The sequence below is a fragment of the Anser anser genome, assembly GCF_964211835.1.
Source record: "Anser anser genome assembly, chromosome: 20".
NCBI classification, from domain to species: Eukaryota; Metazoa; Chordata; class Aves; order Anseriformes; family Anatidae; genus Anser; species Anser anser.
In genome coordinates, this window is record NC_139741.1 from 4,355,034 (window position 1) to 4,368,744 (window position 13,711).

Here is a 13,711-nt window from a genome sequence, read left to right on the forward strand (position 1 = left end):
AAAGGAGTCACTGCCAGCTGAGAGGTCAATGCAGCAAAACAGAAACATGGAGCTGCTGGGAGAACACAGAAACCTTGGTATGCGTGCACACATGCGCACATGCTTTCACAGGGAGGACACTATGGTAAACACTCCCATTTCCATTTCAGAGGAGGGAGAAGCAAGGCATAAAAACCACAAGATCTGTCCCGATGCCTACTTGTCAGCAACTGAGCATTCTGAGGCCAGTAACGTGATTATGTCACTGCTGTGCACTAGCTAGGTGAGCTAGTTATAATGCTTCAAAAGTATCTTGCCACCAATATTTAAAGTCCAGATAGCTGTTAGGACTCAGGAGAAAGCTATCCAAAGCTACATATGAGGAGAATAAAAGAAGCAATTTATTTTCACCTGTGTGCTCGCATGAATTTTCAAAAGCAACATATGACCCTCTTGCCTTCTGAGGCTTTTATTTGGGGGAACAAGGAGGAATCTTGCAATTGATCGGTACTTATTCTACTGATGAAAACAATTCTGATGTCACATAAGTTTCTCCTAACAGGAGACACATTCTGTGGAAACCCTGAATCCAGGAAGACAAAAGTCAAATTCTAAACTTCTACGTGAAATTTTAAGTCAAATCAAAGGAAGCATTTCATAATCATAATTACAGTAAAAGTATAGACATCATATGTTCTATGAAGAAGCACAGTAATCCATGGCAGGAAAAACAATGACCAGAACCTGCTTAAGGAGAAAGCAACAGGAAGCATAAAGAAGACTGCTTTCTGCAAAGATGTGAACACGCACACTTCCTAAAATATGTATTCTCTGTTCACCTATGTGCCCACCAAATACTGAAAAATGTAATGCTCTTATGGTCAATACCACATTTTCCGTATGCTGTAAATAGAAAATCAAAGACACTTACGGATGTTTGCAGTTTAATTACAGCACTGATCTAGCATCACCGTCTTCACAGGAGAAGGAAGTCTGTAATAGCAACATGCAGACCAGACCATTAATGTTTTCTCCAGAACAGTTGGGCAAACACTTCATTCAAAACTCGTGCAGATCACAGGGCTAAAAGAGAAGAGTGTTTCTTTTAAAGCTGTACTTTCAGGCCTGGAGAAATATCAGTTATTTTTGCAATGCCAGACATTTTTTCTCACAACTGTTACGGAAAATCCACACTGAATTGAATTTTAGCAGCTTGATTTATTATAGTTACAGATGGAATCTTGTATCATTAGAGGGATCAGTCACTGCTCCATTTAAAATCTAAATATTCCTAAATATAATACCTTGTCAAAACTTGTCTGATAGCCCCGGTAACTCAATTTATTTACATGACAGTATTTTGTCAACCGCTAGACTTATATCATTATATTTAAACGCTCCCATCTACATACTTCTCAAGCCTTTGAAGGAAGTATCCACTTCTCATATTCTTTAAATTGCAGTATCTTTGTACTCGATTCATCCTTTTCTGTAGGATTACAGCCTGAAGAAATAACTATCAAAAACAGCAAAACACGAAATCCAACAGGAGTGTCAGATGACACTTTTGTGGAGCAATAGTGACACCCAGTGGTCACCACGTGAACCTCAATTCTTGCTGCTGAAGAAAACGGCCTCTACAAGAGATGCTTGAAAAAAGCAAAAGTAGTTGTAGGCACACACTTCTGAGAAATAGTCATTCACTTACTCTTTATATTAAAATAGTTATCAGTAACTTATCTAATTTAGAAACTCAAGTTCCAAATAAGGCTGGTTTTGATGTTGCCTGAAGAACTTTCCATAAATACAAAATTGTGCAGCCAAGAATCTTTGAATGCAGATACTACACAGTGACTTTGGAATAGGAGACAATGCAAAAATACCGAGGTATTTTCAATGTTTCCTTGCCTTAACCCTCGTTTTCCCTATAGAACTTTCCCTTTGGGGCACTTGCTAGCACAGGACACCACTGAACATATCCAAAACCCAGTATAACAGCATTATCTCATTTGTCTTCTTAAAAGAGGTTGAAGGTAGGTTTTGTTTTGTTTTTTTAAGCCCAAAGGACAAAAAACATGAAGTCCTGGAATTAAAGAGAGTGCACACACAGCTAGAAATTAACTGAAGCATAAGAAAAAACGCAAAGGCCAGTCACAAAGCTCAAGTTGCAGCAGGATAAAAGACGTAACCGGAATCTGTTGTCTGTGTGGGGGCATTAGGATTATTCTATTTTAATGGCACTTACATTTTGGCTAAAGACTATTAAACTCTTAACTTTTTATATACATTTCCCTAATTCACATAATTTAGGATAAATTTAAAGTGTTTTTATTATTATCATTATTAATGAAGAAATCCCTTGCAGTCTCCTACTCCACCTAGTGAGATCCTAGTTAGCTAGCTGGGAGACCAGAAACCACAGCTCCTACAAGAGCAACGGGAACTCCAACACATGCATCCCTGCGTTCTCGCAGTGAGCCCTTTCAGTCTGGCTCAGACTGCCCCTCCCTCATCCAGGGTAGCACTGCAACGTGACAGCATCTCTGAATTTCACTCCTTGTCATTTTGCTGTTCTGTGCCATTTCTAGTAAGCCAAATGCAGAGCTAGTTAACTTTCAGCACGGCCCTCACTTAAGGAATCTTCCTAGCAGGCTGGGAAAAACAGCCCATTGCCACGTTCATAGCTGCACACAACCAGTTCAGGCTGCCTACACCAGGCCCGAGCTGCTCCCCAGTCACAGTGTCTCAACGTTCCTCCCTCACCACATGGCCTAGTGCCCTGGGTGCAACAACAGCCTGAAGCAGGATCTGTACATGTGGCTCTGCTGGTGAGCCATCCACTAACAGCAGTGGCAACGGCTCAACACAGGCTTGGTTTGGGCTGAATGAAGGCAGAGTGAGCATACGCTGGGGAAGCTGGTGCAGACCCACTCTGATATCTACACACCACGTTCCCAGGGTCTCCACTCTTGCAGAGGATGTCTGGATTCTACACTGCATTTGAACAACACTTCAGCAACAGTTCTCATTCAGTAATTGACTCTGGAAAGAAAGAAAGAAGGAAAGAAAGAAGGAAATAAAGAAAGAAGGAAAGAAAGAAGGAAAGAAAGAAGGAAAGAAAGAAGGAAAGAAAGAAAGAAGGAAAGAAAGAAGGAAAGAAAGAAAGAAGGAAAGAAAGAAAGAAGGAAAGAAAGAAAGAAAGAAAGAAAGAAAGAAAGAAAGATACCTGTCACTTACTGAATTCTAACCAAAACCAAACAAAATACCCTTGAACCTGCAACCTCCATTATTTGATTAGTTAGCAACTGCATGTTACCATACAGCATAATCTAATTATTAAAAGAATTGAGAAAGGACATCTATTAATTATGAGCCATGAAAGATAAAACAGCTGGTTTTACCATGGAGCAAATCAGTAGCAGAAAGAGATAAGTAATGTAAATTTATTGAGTGCCATATCCCCTCTGGACTGTAAATTGCTCACAGAATTTGTCCATTACAGACAGCTGGGCTATTAAGACACTCTGAAGTGTCTAAAGTGTAAAAAGCACAAAATCAAGAAAATATTAAAGAAAAGGGTATTGCAGGAAATCACTGAATTGACGGAAAGCATCTCTAATGATAGAAATAGCAATTGTTCTTTGAACTTAGGTTTCTGCTAGCACAGCTACAAACAGCAGTCAGGGAATCAAACGTTGCTAAAAAACTATCACCACTGTAACCAGCAACACTATGCTTAACTTAGTTACAATGGGTAGTTTAACTTTTTTCTTTCCCTATGATTGCATCCTTATTAAGAACACACTGCTAATACGGGAGCATTACTACACCACGCATCTCCAGTAGATGCTCATTAACGTTAAACTGAAAATTGAAATTTAAGTGGAACAAGCTAGGGCACTAAAGTGGACAAGAAAGTCTAGATGGTGCATAACACAAAGTACCAGTAAGGTACAAAGCGCATCAGCACAGCGCTGCACACACGGATACCAAAACTCAATTTGAACAGCTAAGCAGCTATCAAAATTCAGTAAAAACCTTGAAAGCCACAATCCTTACAACCTTGGGAAGGCTCCATGAAAGGGCACCTGAATAACCACACACACTTTTTAAGACCCACCACTATACATTGAACCTAACCAGTCTCAATGTCACCTTAAGTCTCCCAGCAACCATTTGGATGGAAGATTCCTTGACACACCCCCATTGAAAAAGCATTTCTGTGCTAACTCCCTAGCTTTCAGCATTAAGTATGCTTTTGTAAAATGCTACTACTCAACCCAAGGAAACCCTCTTGTACCCAATGCTCCACTTTTCAAGGAAACCATTTTCAGAGCTCAGTATATAGGCAGGCCTCCAAACTGCATGCAACGCAACAGTGCTTGCTGCAGTTAGTCCTTCCCCAAGCATACCAGATGAGTCAACAGTGTAACACCCCACCTCCATTTTATACAACTCCCTTTGAACAGGTTACTTCTGGAACAGACACAACACAGCTTCTCTCCATTAAAAAATGCCTAGCTAGCAACATCACCTACATAGCTTACACAAAGGTTAATGAAGTGTGACTTCACCTGAAGTCAGTGTCAGGCAATGTTACTTACTCACTTCTCAGAACAATTAACCCTTTTAAAGATACTGCAGTTTACAAACTATGGTAAATCCACCCTACTGAATTGAGTTGTACAACCTTTGCTTGGTTTGGTAGCGGCTTTCTGGAGCCTTTAACAGAATGCAGTATCCTTCCTGGAAATAAACTGTGTTAAGTTCTAGGTAGAATTAATATAGTATTTCTGCTTAAATTAAGACTTTAATCCATGTATGTTTCATCTACGATGTCATTACCCATGAAAAGAGGCTTAAACCACCATGGAAAAAAGCCAACATGAGCATGTCACTTAAATATGCTGGTTTTACTAGCTTAAACAGACAAGACTACAAATTGTGATGTGCAACAGAAAACTTTATTAGCATTACAACACACAGTTCAGCAGTTATTTAAGCTTGCATTAACTTTGCATTTAATTTAAGACATTAGAAGGACTACAGTGCAAACACAAGTGCTATCAGCAATCTCATCAAGCAAGATGCACAGTGGCTAACAGCCACCCCTCAGGCGCAGCACAAGGTGCAGGGTGGACTCCTTCTGGATGTTGTAGTCAGACAGAGTGCGCCCATCTTCCAGCTGCTTGCCAGCAAAGATCAGCCTCTGCTGGTCAGGAGGAATGCCTTCCTTGTCCTGGATCTTGGCCTTCACATTCTCAATGGTGTCACTAGGCTCAACCTCAAGGGTGATGGTCTTGCCAGTCAGGGTCTTCACAAAGATCTGCATGCCACCTCTCAGACGCAGCACAAGGTGCAGGGTGGATTCCTTCTGGATGTTGTAGTCAGACAGGGTGCGCCCATCTTCCAGCTGCTTGCCAGCAAAGATGAGCCTCTGCTGGTCAGGAGGAATGCCTTCCTTGTCCTGGATCTTGGCCTTCACATTCTCAATGGTGTCACTAGGCTCAACCTCAAGGGTGATGGTCTTGCCAGTCAGGGTCTTCACAAAGATCTGCATGCCACCTCTCAGGCGCAGCACAAGGTGCAGGGTGGATTCTTTCTGGATGTTGTAGTCAGACAGGGTGCGCCCATCTTCCAGCTGCTTGCCAGCGAAAATCAACCTCTGCTGGTCAGGAGGAATGCCTTCCTTGTCCTGGATCTTGGCCTTCACATTCTCAATGGTGTCACTAGGCTCAACCTCAAGGGTGATGGTCTTGCCAGTCAGGGTCTTCACAAAGATCTGCATGCCACCTCTCAGACGCAGCACAAGGTGCAGGGTGGATTCCTTCTGGATGTTGTAGTCAGACAGGGTGCGCCCATCTTCCAGCTGCTTGCCAGCAAAGATCAGCCTCTGCTGGTCAGGAGGAATGCCTTCCTTGTCCTGGATCTTGGCCTTCACATTCTCAATGGTGTCGCTAGGCTCAACCTCAAGGGTGATGGTCTTGCCAGTCAGGGTCTTCACAAAGATCTGCATGCCACCTCTCAGGCGCAGCACAAGGTGCAGGGTGGATTCTTTCTGGATGTTGTAGTCAGACAGGGTGCGCCCATCTTCCAGCTGCTTGCCAGCGAAAATCAACCTCTGCTGGTCAGGAGGAATGCCTTCCTTGTCCTGGATCTTGGCCTTCACATTCTCAATGGTGTCACTAGGCTCAACCTCAAGGGTGATGGTCTTGCCAGTCAGGGTCTTCACAAAGATCTGCATGCCACCTCTCAGGCGCAGCACAAGGTGCAGGGTGGATTCTTTCTGGATGTTGTAGTCAGACAGGGTGCGCCCATCTTCCAGCTGCTTGCCAGCGAAGATCAGCCTCTGCTGGTCAGGAGGAATGCCTTCCTTGTCCTGGATCTTGGCCTTCACATTCTCAATGGTATCGCTGGGCTCGACCTCAAGGGTGATGGTCTTGCCAGTCAGGGTCTTCACAAAGATCTGCATGTTGAACTGCAAAACATACAGAAATTTCAGCCTTAAGTAGTCAGTAAAATGCAGTCTCAAAACTGTGATTTCTAAATACAACAACTTCTGCTGTTTTGCATTACATAAATAGCATTCAGAGTTTTTCTGTTTTATTATTGACCATATGAATTCTGTAATCTTTCTCTAACTGCTGCTGTTAAAGTAACGATCTTTTCTAACCGTCTATCACCTCAGGACAGACCTCTGATGCTGTCTCCAGGCGGATGGCCCCCAGCTGCCAACCCCTTCCCCTCCCAGCCGCAGCAATGCGGCAGAGGAACCCAGCAGGGGCCGCAGCACCGCCCCGCGTCCTCCCGCGCAGCTGCTGCAGGGCTTCAGGCGAACAACCCGTGACAGCAGCGCGGTGCCGCCGCCCGCTGCGGCCGTGACTCAGCGCCTGCTTCCGGCGCAGACGGCAGGCTCCGCCATTTTCCTTCAACTACTCCCTCTTCCTCACCGGGCGGTTACGCGGCCACCCCCCCACCCGTTTGTAACACCGTTCAGGCGTTTAGAGCCGCTCCCTACCTCACCGCCACCAACCAGGAATACAGAAATACCGCCCGACAATCCCCCGGCTCCACTTTCTGCCTCCCTGCCCACAAAAGCAAGGGTTTTCACCCCCCGATTCCCCCCCCCGACTCACGTCTCCGGCCCTGAGCGCTGCTCCCTCCAAACTCAGTTCCTTTTTCTCTCCAGCTGTGATCTGCGCGGTGACGCACCCCTGCCCGTATTTATGCAGTTCCTGTCAGGCAGGCCCCGCCCCCGAACGTTGACATGTCCATCCGCCTCTCAAAATAGTCCCAAGCAAAAGACCCCTGTTGATCGAAGCACCCGCCGTTGTCCCTCGGCCGTCCCCCTTATATTAGCGAGGGGGGTCCCGGGCGCTTCGCCTTAGGCCCCAGCCCCGCAAGAATCCCCAAATTTTTGGGAACGCGGATGGATCTGGAGGTGCGGTGAAGCGGCCACTGCAAGTAACGAAACGCTCGGCATTGATTGGTGCAGCAGTAAGAAAGGCGCGTGCTGATTGGCTGACCGGAATGGAGGGTGGGGGTGCTCGCAAGGAAAACTCTGGAAGATTCGAGCGCTGCCGAGTTCTGATTGGTGCGCGGTGAGGTCAGCCCTGTTGCTAGGGCGGCCCCTGTGGCGGGGGCAGATTTCGGTAGGGGCGGGGGAATGCGCATGCGCATAGGGGCTTGTGGGCTTGGGGTCCTCTTTTGGGCCGGCTTTGTGGGGTCTGCCTCTGTGGGGTCGCCTCGCCTCCCCCAGCAGTGCCTAGGGCCTGGCAGGGAGAGGGGGAAGGTACCGTGGGAAGGGACGGGTTACCTCTGGTGTCAGCCTTCTGTTGGCCTCCAGAGTCCCCGCAGTACCTCGCTGGCCCTTTCCCTGAGGGACACAAAGCATTTCTGTCAGGGCCTGGCATAGTCCCATTGCGTGGGGCTGTGAGGGAAAGCCAGGGAGAGCAGAAATGTGTTAGAAATGCTGGAAAATGCTGGCACTTAGAAATTTGGCAAGTGTTTGTGTCTCCCGGTGCGTCACATGCTATGGGCTGAGTGTGCGCCCTGTCATGAGGCCATTTCCTGAGCTGCCCTTTGAGCCAGTTTTGGGCGGCTGGTGGCTTTTTAACGCGAGGCTGCGAAGCAAGCCCTCTGATGAAATGCTGACGTTTGAAATTGAAATGGCTGTTTACTTGCCTTCAGAACAGGAAGCCTTGAACAGGTTATGGAATAACTTCCTGCTGCAAACTGATGTGGCGATGTGCTTCACGTTAATTAAAGCTCATTAGACCTTTCAGACTGGCTCATAACTCAATTTATATCATAACTGGAGTATGCAAAAACAAAAAAGGTTTTTGTGTTGTTTCATTTGCTGCTAGCTTCCTCAGTGAACCCAGATGAACTTTCTGGTAAATCCTCTACTCAGGAAGCAGGAGCATGCATGTGAATAGGCAGGATTTAATACAGAGCTGCGTGCTGTATTTCCATTAAAACAAACAAACAAAAAACCCTTGGTTTCTTCTAGCAAGGCTTGTGTCTGCTAGCACTTCCTGTTTTACAGTAAAAAGAAAATAAATCTTCCTAACAATTATTCACAATGTAGAGACAGGAAGGGAGGAAAACAGTAACTGGAAAATTCAGAGACTGTTCTGTGGCAATAACCAGCTTCTGGAATATTATTCAGCTACATAAACTTAGAGCAAATGGCAGACTTGAGCAATACTACATTTGTTTTTGTTATGCTGCCAGTTTTGCTTAGTGTTTCCAATAGGTTCTTTTTGTTTGCATAGTGCCAAGGTGGAAGATGTTTGATACAGAGCAGCCAAATAATACCTCGGAGCCCTGAGAGGAACTAAAAGTAATATTTACAATTGTGAAAGGCCACGTCTGCTAAACTGGAGATTAACCACAGGCTAATCTTGAAGCCTTGAACTGTGTTTGTGCACATCAGGCTTGCATTAAGGATTTCACTGTGTATTTCCAGAAAATACTGGAGCCCTTCCCTCCTCTGTTTTTTCTAAGTATGGCTCAAGCCTATGACTAAACTGCTTGTGAAAGCAGTTGTTTGTTTTCTGGTTAAATATTCAAATCAACAGATAAGAATAAAATCCCAGCAAGATGGCTCTACCACAGGCAGTTCTTTAAATACGTTGTTAACAACGGCTCCTGAAAGTCATTCGTCAAGGAAATGACATTACCCAAGGCAAGCACAGGCAGCAAAATGCTGCCATTGAATGTAGGCTCTGTTTAGAAAAAACAGTGGATTGTATTTGTCAGTTCCATGCAAAAAGCCTCGTTATTTTCCTCAGGTATCCCTCTGTCAAAAGAGATAAACAAAAGAGCTTGGCTTTGTCTGCACAACTCCAAGGCCTAGCAGAATTAAACTAATCTCCATAGCCTGCTGGCAAGCTACTCTATGCAAGCAATCGTTAGCATTTTTCAGCCTCCACTGATTGGATTTGTTTAATTCTCCTAACTATTAAGCTGGGATAGACATCTACATGCCTGTACAAACCCCACCTCTTTTGTTTCTGGGACAATACAGAGATCTTAAACATCTCTTTTCCTGTTCCTTGGCTTTTTCTCTGTGGTAAATCCATGTACACTGACAGATACACAATTCCTATCTGCACAGATTTGTTATTGTACTTTGATGATATTTTATCATCAGGCTGAAAGGTACTTTTTTTTTGAAGTCGTAATGCAATTTTTATACATTGCAGGCCAGATTCTGCCTCATTTTCACACATTATGTGTACAGAACAATCTCCCAAGCTGATAGTAACATTCTCATGACTTAATTTTACTGAATTTCAGCATTACCTCAGAATTTCTTCAGAAAATATTTTACTACCCAAGCTTGATACAGAGGAGACATGTTTGTTCTTAAATGGTGTACTGTTACTGTTGTGGTTATTCAAAGCACAAGTATTTAGCATATATACTGCCCTTCCTTCAGTAGTTCTAGATGAGTAAGAATCAGCAAGCAGCTGACTGTGGACTGCATATAAATAAAGGCAAACCTGAAAAAGCAGAAATCCGTATCTTGTGACTGGCCTGACTGCACAGGTGGTTCCAGCCTCTGCCAGGGTATGGGGCCTGCCTTTGGGGACACATATTTCTTGCTGAGTGGTTTCAAAAGTAGGTCACTGGGCAGTAGTATAAAATAACCTGCTTTCAGAAGAGAAGAACCTGGGGTCAGAGAAATGTTTCCAATGAATTTGTACATTCTAGAACACAATGTCTGTTTTTTATGTACACTCCTAGGTCTGTTTTTATGTACACTAATGCCCTAGCAACAGCATAGCATTTCGACGTGAGCAATGTCAAATGAAGCAATCTGTTTATCTTTAGCTACAAGGGTTTAACTTGGGACAGCCAGCAAATCAGAGGATTTGAGTAGGAGTAGCAAGTTCAGTACTTTTCCTTAGTTCAAATAAAAACAGGGCTATTTGCCACCAGGAAATACAACGTATTTTTCTACCTCATAATATTACTCATACCTACGTCAGGTCTCTTTCACTGCATATGACGCAGTATAATTATATTTACCTATTTATGCTTATGGAGATAAATATTTTCTCCCTAAACCTGTAACGCTGCAATAAGGCCCAGTCTGGTGAAGTTCCAGCCTTAAGGCAAATAGAGCTGTGGCATGTTACTGCTTGTCCTTGTACTGCCAAGCTCAAGGGTTACAAAAATAACGAGTCACAGATTCAAAAGTACGGTAAGATTGACTGTAATATTGAGATTACCAAAAAAAGACAACTCTCCGAGTTTTGTTTTTTTAAGCCTTATGCTAAAAATACCTTAATAAACAAAGTCCTCAACAAGCTACCAACTTCAGGAGCTGAAAACTTAAGAAAAACAAATAGCTACATTTGTAATAAAACAGGGGAAATGGGCAATAGTCATTTGTTTCTTTGTTTAAAGCACAGTTTGACTGCAAGACACATGGATACAGCTTTGCTTTCAGATCTGTGCTGCCACCATGAACATGTTTGGGTGCGTCCTTCTCTGTAGGTCTAAATAACCCAGGGAAACGTGTCAATTCACATGCTTCTGATGTAAGGAGACTTTTGAAGGGCATCTTATAAATACACCATCAGCCTAAAATCACAGGTTTGTGCCTGCACGTTATGCCAGTGAAAGCAACAATAACTAGGTCTATTCTAAAAATTACATGTCTGCGTCTTTGCAGTCTATCTCCTGCTTAGGAGTCTCTTGGATCCGATCCAAACTGCACTGCAGTTGAAGGAGCTCTCTTTGTTCAAGTTCTCTCTGCTGTGTCTGAGCTGCTTGAGCATGTGGTTTCTGGGGTGACGATTTTCAGCAGTATAGCAGAGAAGCATCTTGAAAAAACAGAAAGATAGAAGGAATAATTCTACAATGCTGTTAATAATTATATGTTTCAATTAAGACTCTCTAACAGTAAACAAAACCAAGTATTGTCAAGGCCATTCTGAACAGCCTTCCTCCATCAGCCCCTTTGTCTTCAGATCCAGCTTGGATCCCTCGATGGTAAGGAGAATGGCCAGAAAGCTTCCCCTTTCATAATATCGAGACTAAAATCCAAGCATTGATATTTTTCTCTCTGTACAAACTACGTGGTACTAACTACCTTAGTTCTTTTAAATATGGTGCTAGCTATAAACTACTTCTAGTTCCCTGCTTGTTAGATGAAAAGCATCCACAGCTCCTAATTTACCTCAAACCCACAAACATGTAGGTGCTTTTAGTGCTGCTTTTGCTGTGAAAATGCCCTCACAGACAGAATCTCGGTGCAGGCTGCAAGCCAGGTCTACATAGCTGAGTCATTGTTATACAAGCAGAGCTGGATGGCACAGAAAAGCACCTATGTACTTTAACACTGAAACACGTCAGCTGTTGAACTTTGAATATCACAATACACCTAAAGAGACAAGTGATTTACCAGACTTTTCTTCCTCTTGTCTTTCCCATCCTCCTTCTGAATAATTCTTCTTCTTCCACTTTGTCTCAGAAGCTTGAGAACAAAACATTCTTCATCAAGCTACTTATTTCTACTAAAGTTTGGCAAGCCTTGCATCAGGTTTGGAAGTAATCAATATCCTAGTGAAAGCTGTTAACTCTTTGAACACTGAGCAATGCCCAACACCCATGTATACTGACAATACAACATGCAATGACTATAATTTAGGACTTGCAATCAGAATACCAGTGAAATTTATCATCAGCCAGAGACCTACTAAAAAGCTCTTGTATTGTTTATTTATGTGACACCCAATTTTGAGCTTTAAGAGTTCTTTGTAATAAAACATGAAACAAATGAAGAAGTAGAAAGAGTATTTTGTCTATAACTTTCTGAAACAAGACTGCATTTTGCTCGTCCAGTTTTGTCTTGCAGTTCTTTTTCTTGAAACAGAATTTGCCTTCTCAAAATGCCTTCTACATTTAAAATGGGGTGAACTAGTGGAGGTGAGCTGAGAGCGACATATTTGCATATATTACACAGACTCATTACACACTCACTCCGGTTTTCACACAGGAACTGCTTTTTCAGAGCGGACAAATTTTAGTATTTGCTCATCCTGCAGACAGGAGGCCATTTGATCAGCTCCTAAAATATGCTCTGCCTTTCAGTTCAGTGCAGGCCCTGTTTTCAGAGGACAGAGCATGGTACACTGAAACCTGCAACTGCTGCGGGCCTTGCCCCGCACTGCAGGCAGATGAAGCCATGGTGCAAACTACACAGAGTCAGTTTCAGCTCACGATCTCCAGTTTCATCTCAGTGACTTTTCCTCCCAAAATATAAGGTGACTAACATGAAATCTAGCGTGACTAAAGGAGGTCTGGGAGTGGCTCAGATCAGGAGCTACAGATGAACATGCTGGCATGGACGAGAGCTTGTCACGTACAGTGTATTTAAAATGGTTCCATTAGGATGAATAGTGAGTACAGAGGTTCACATGAGGAATAACAGGAAATTGTAACACAGTAATCCTTCCTATCATCAGAGAAGGGATGTGCTGAGCCACAGGATTGTTATTCGAGTCCTGGTATGTGCCATCTAAGGAGGCAGCCTACACACTGTAGTCGTGTGTTTTTAAAGCTGTTTTCCAGATCAGAGAGTGCTGATGGTTGCTTCATCATCGTCCAGTTGCTTTGCTGTCTTCGTGGACAAGACAGGACCTTCTGCCCCATACCAAACTGGCAGCTCTCTTGTTTACATCTTTCCCTGTTCCTCATCTTGAGAAGAGCAAGACATAAAGAACTGTTGAAAATACAAGTTATTGATTGTAACTCAGACAAAATAAACTTCCACTCGTGCAGCACTGGGCATTCAGCCTTAGAGTGATTTTATTTTTCCTACCAAATGCAAACTGAATGCCAACAAGTTTTACACTTCTCCCCTGCACTGAACAATTTTACCTGAGAAGTAGCTTTATCCTACAAGTGTGCAATAATCTTTTCTAGGTTATTTACCAATAAAGAGGTGCTTTCAGAAGTGGTTGTTGTTGTTGTTTTTTCTTTGTTTTGTTTTAAGGTCTGTACTATCTTGAACATTTTCTTTTTTAACTTAAAGACTCTGGTGACGGAATTTCTGAAAAGTTGTCTAGTGGGATTCAGGTTAAAATCTGTTTCTCTGTGAGGCTGCTGTAATGATTTCAAACCTCAAGGAAGGACAGGGACTCAACGAACGTTCTTCCAAAGGTGCATACTGATACACTGGAGCACTGTTAAATAGCAGCCTTGTTTTTAATCG

General features: G+C 43.4%; 1 protein-coding gene across 1 annotated transcript; it reads right to left on the reverse strand.

Annotated features, from left to right (window-relative positions):
* Positions 1 to 4,921: 4,921 nt before the first annotated feature.
* On the reverse strand, positions 4,922 to 7,462 carry UBC (ubiquitin C). The gene is made up of 2 exons (XM_083806450.1): positions 7,116 to 7,462; positions 4,922 to 6,457 (listed from the first exon to the last, which is right to left on the reverse strand). The coding sequence occupies exon 2, from the start codon at positions 6,449 to 6,451 to the stop codon at positions 5,078 to 5,080; it is 1,374 nt and encodes a 457-aa protein (XP_083662576.1). The 5' UTR covers positions 6,452 to 6,457; positions 7,116 to 7,462; the 3' UTR covers positions 4,922 to 5,077.
* Positions 7,463 to 13,711: the final 6,249 nt, after the last annotated feature.

Coding starts and splice junctions, on each gene's coding strand:
- UBC (XM_083806450.1), bottom strand. CDS start 6,451: ATGCAGATCTTTGTGAAGACCCTGACTGGCAAGACCATCACCCTTGAG.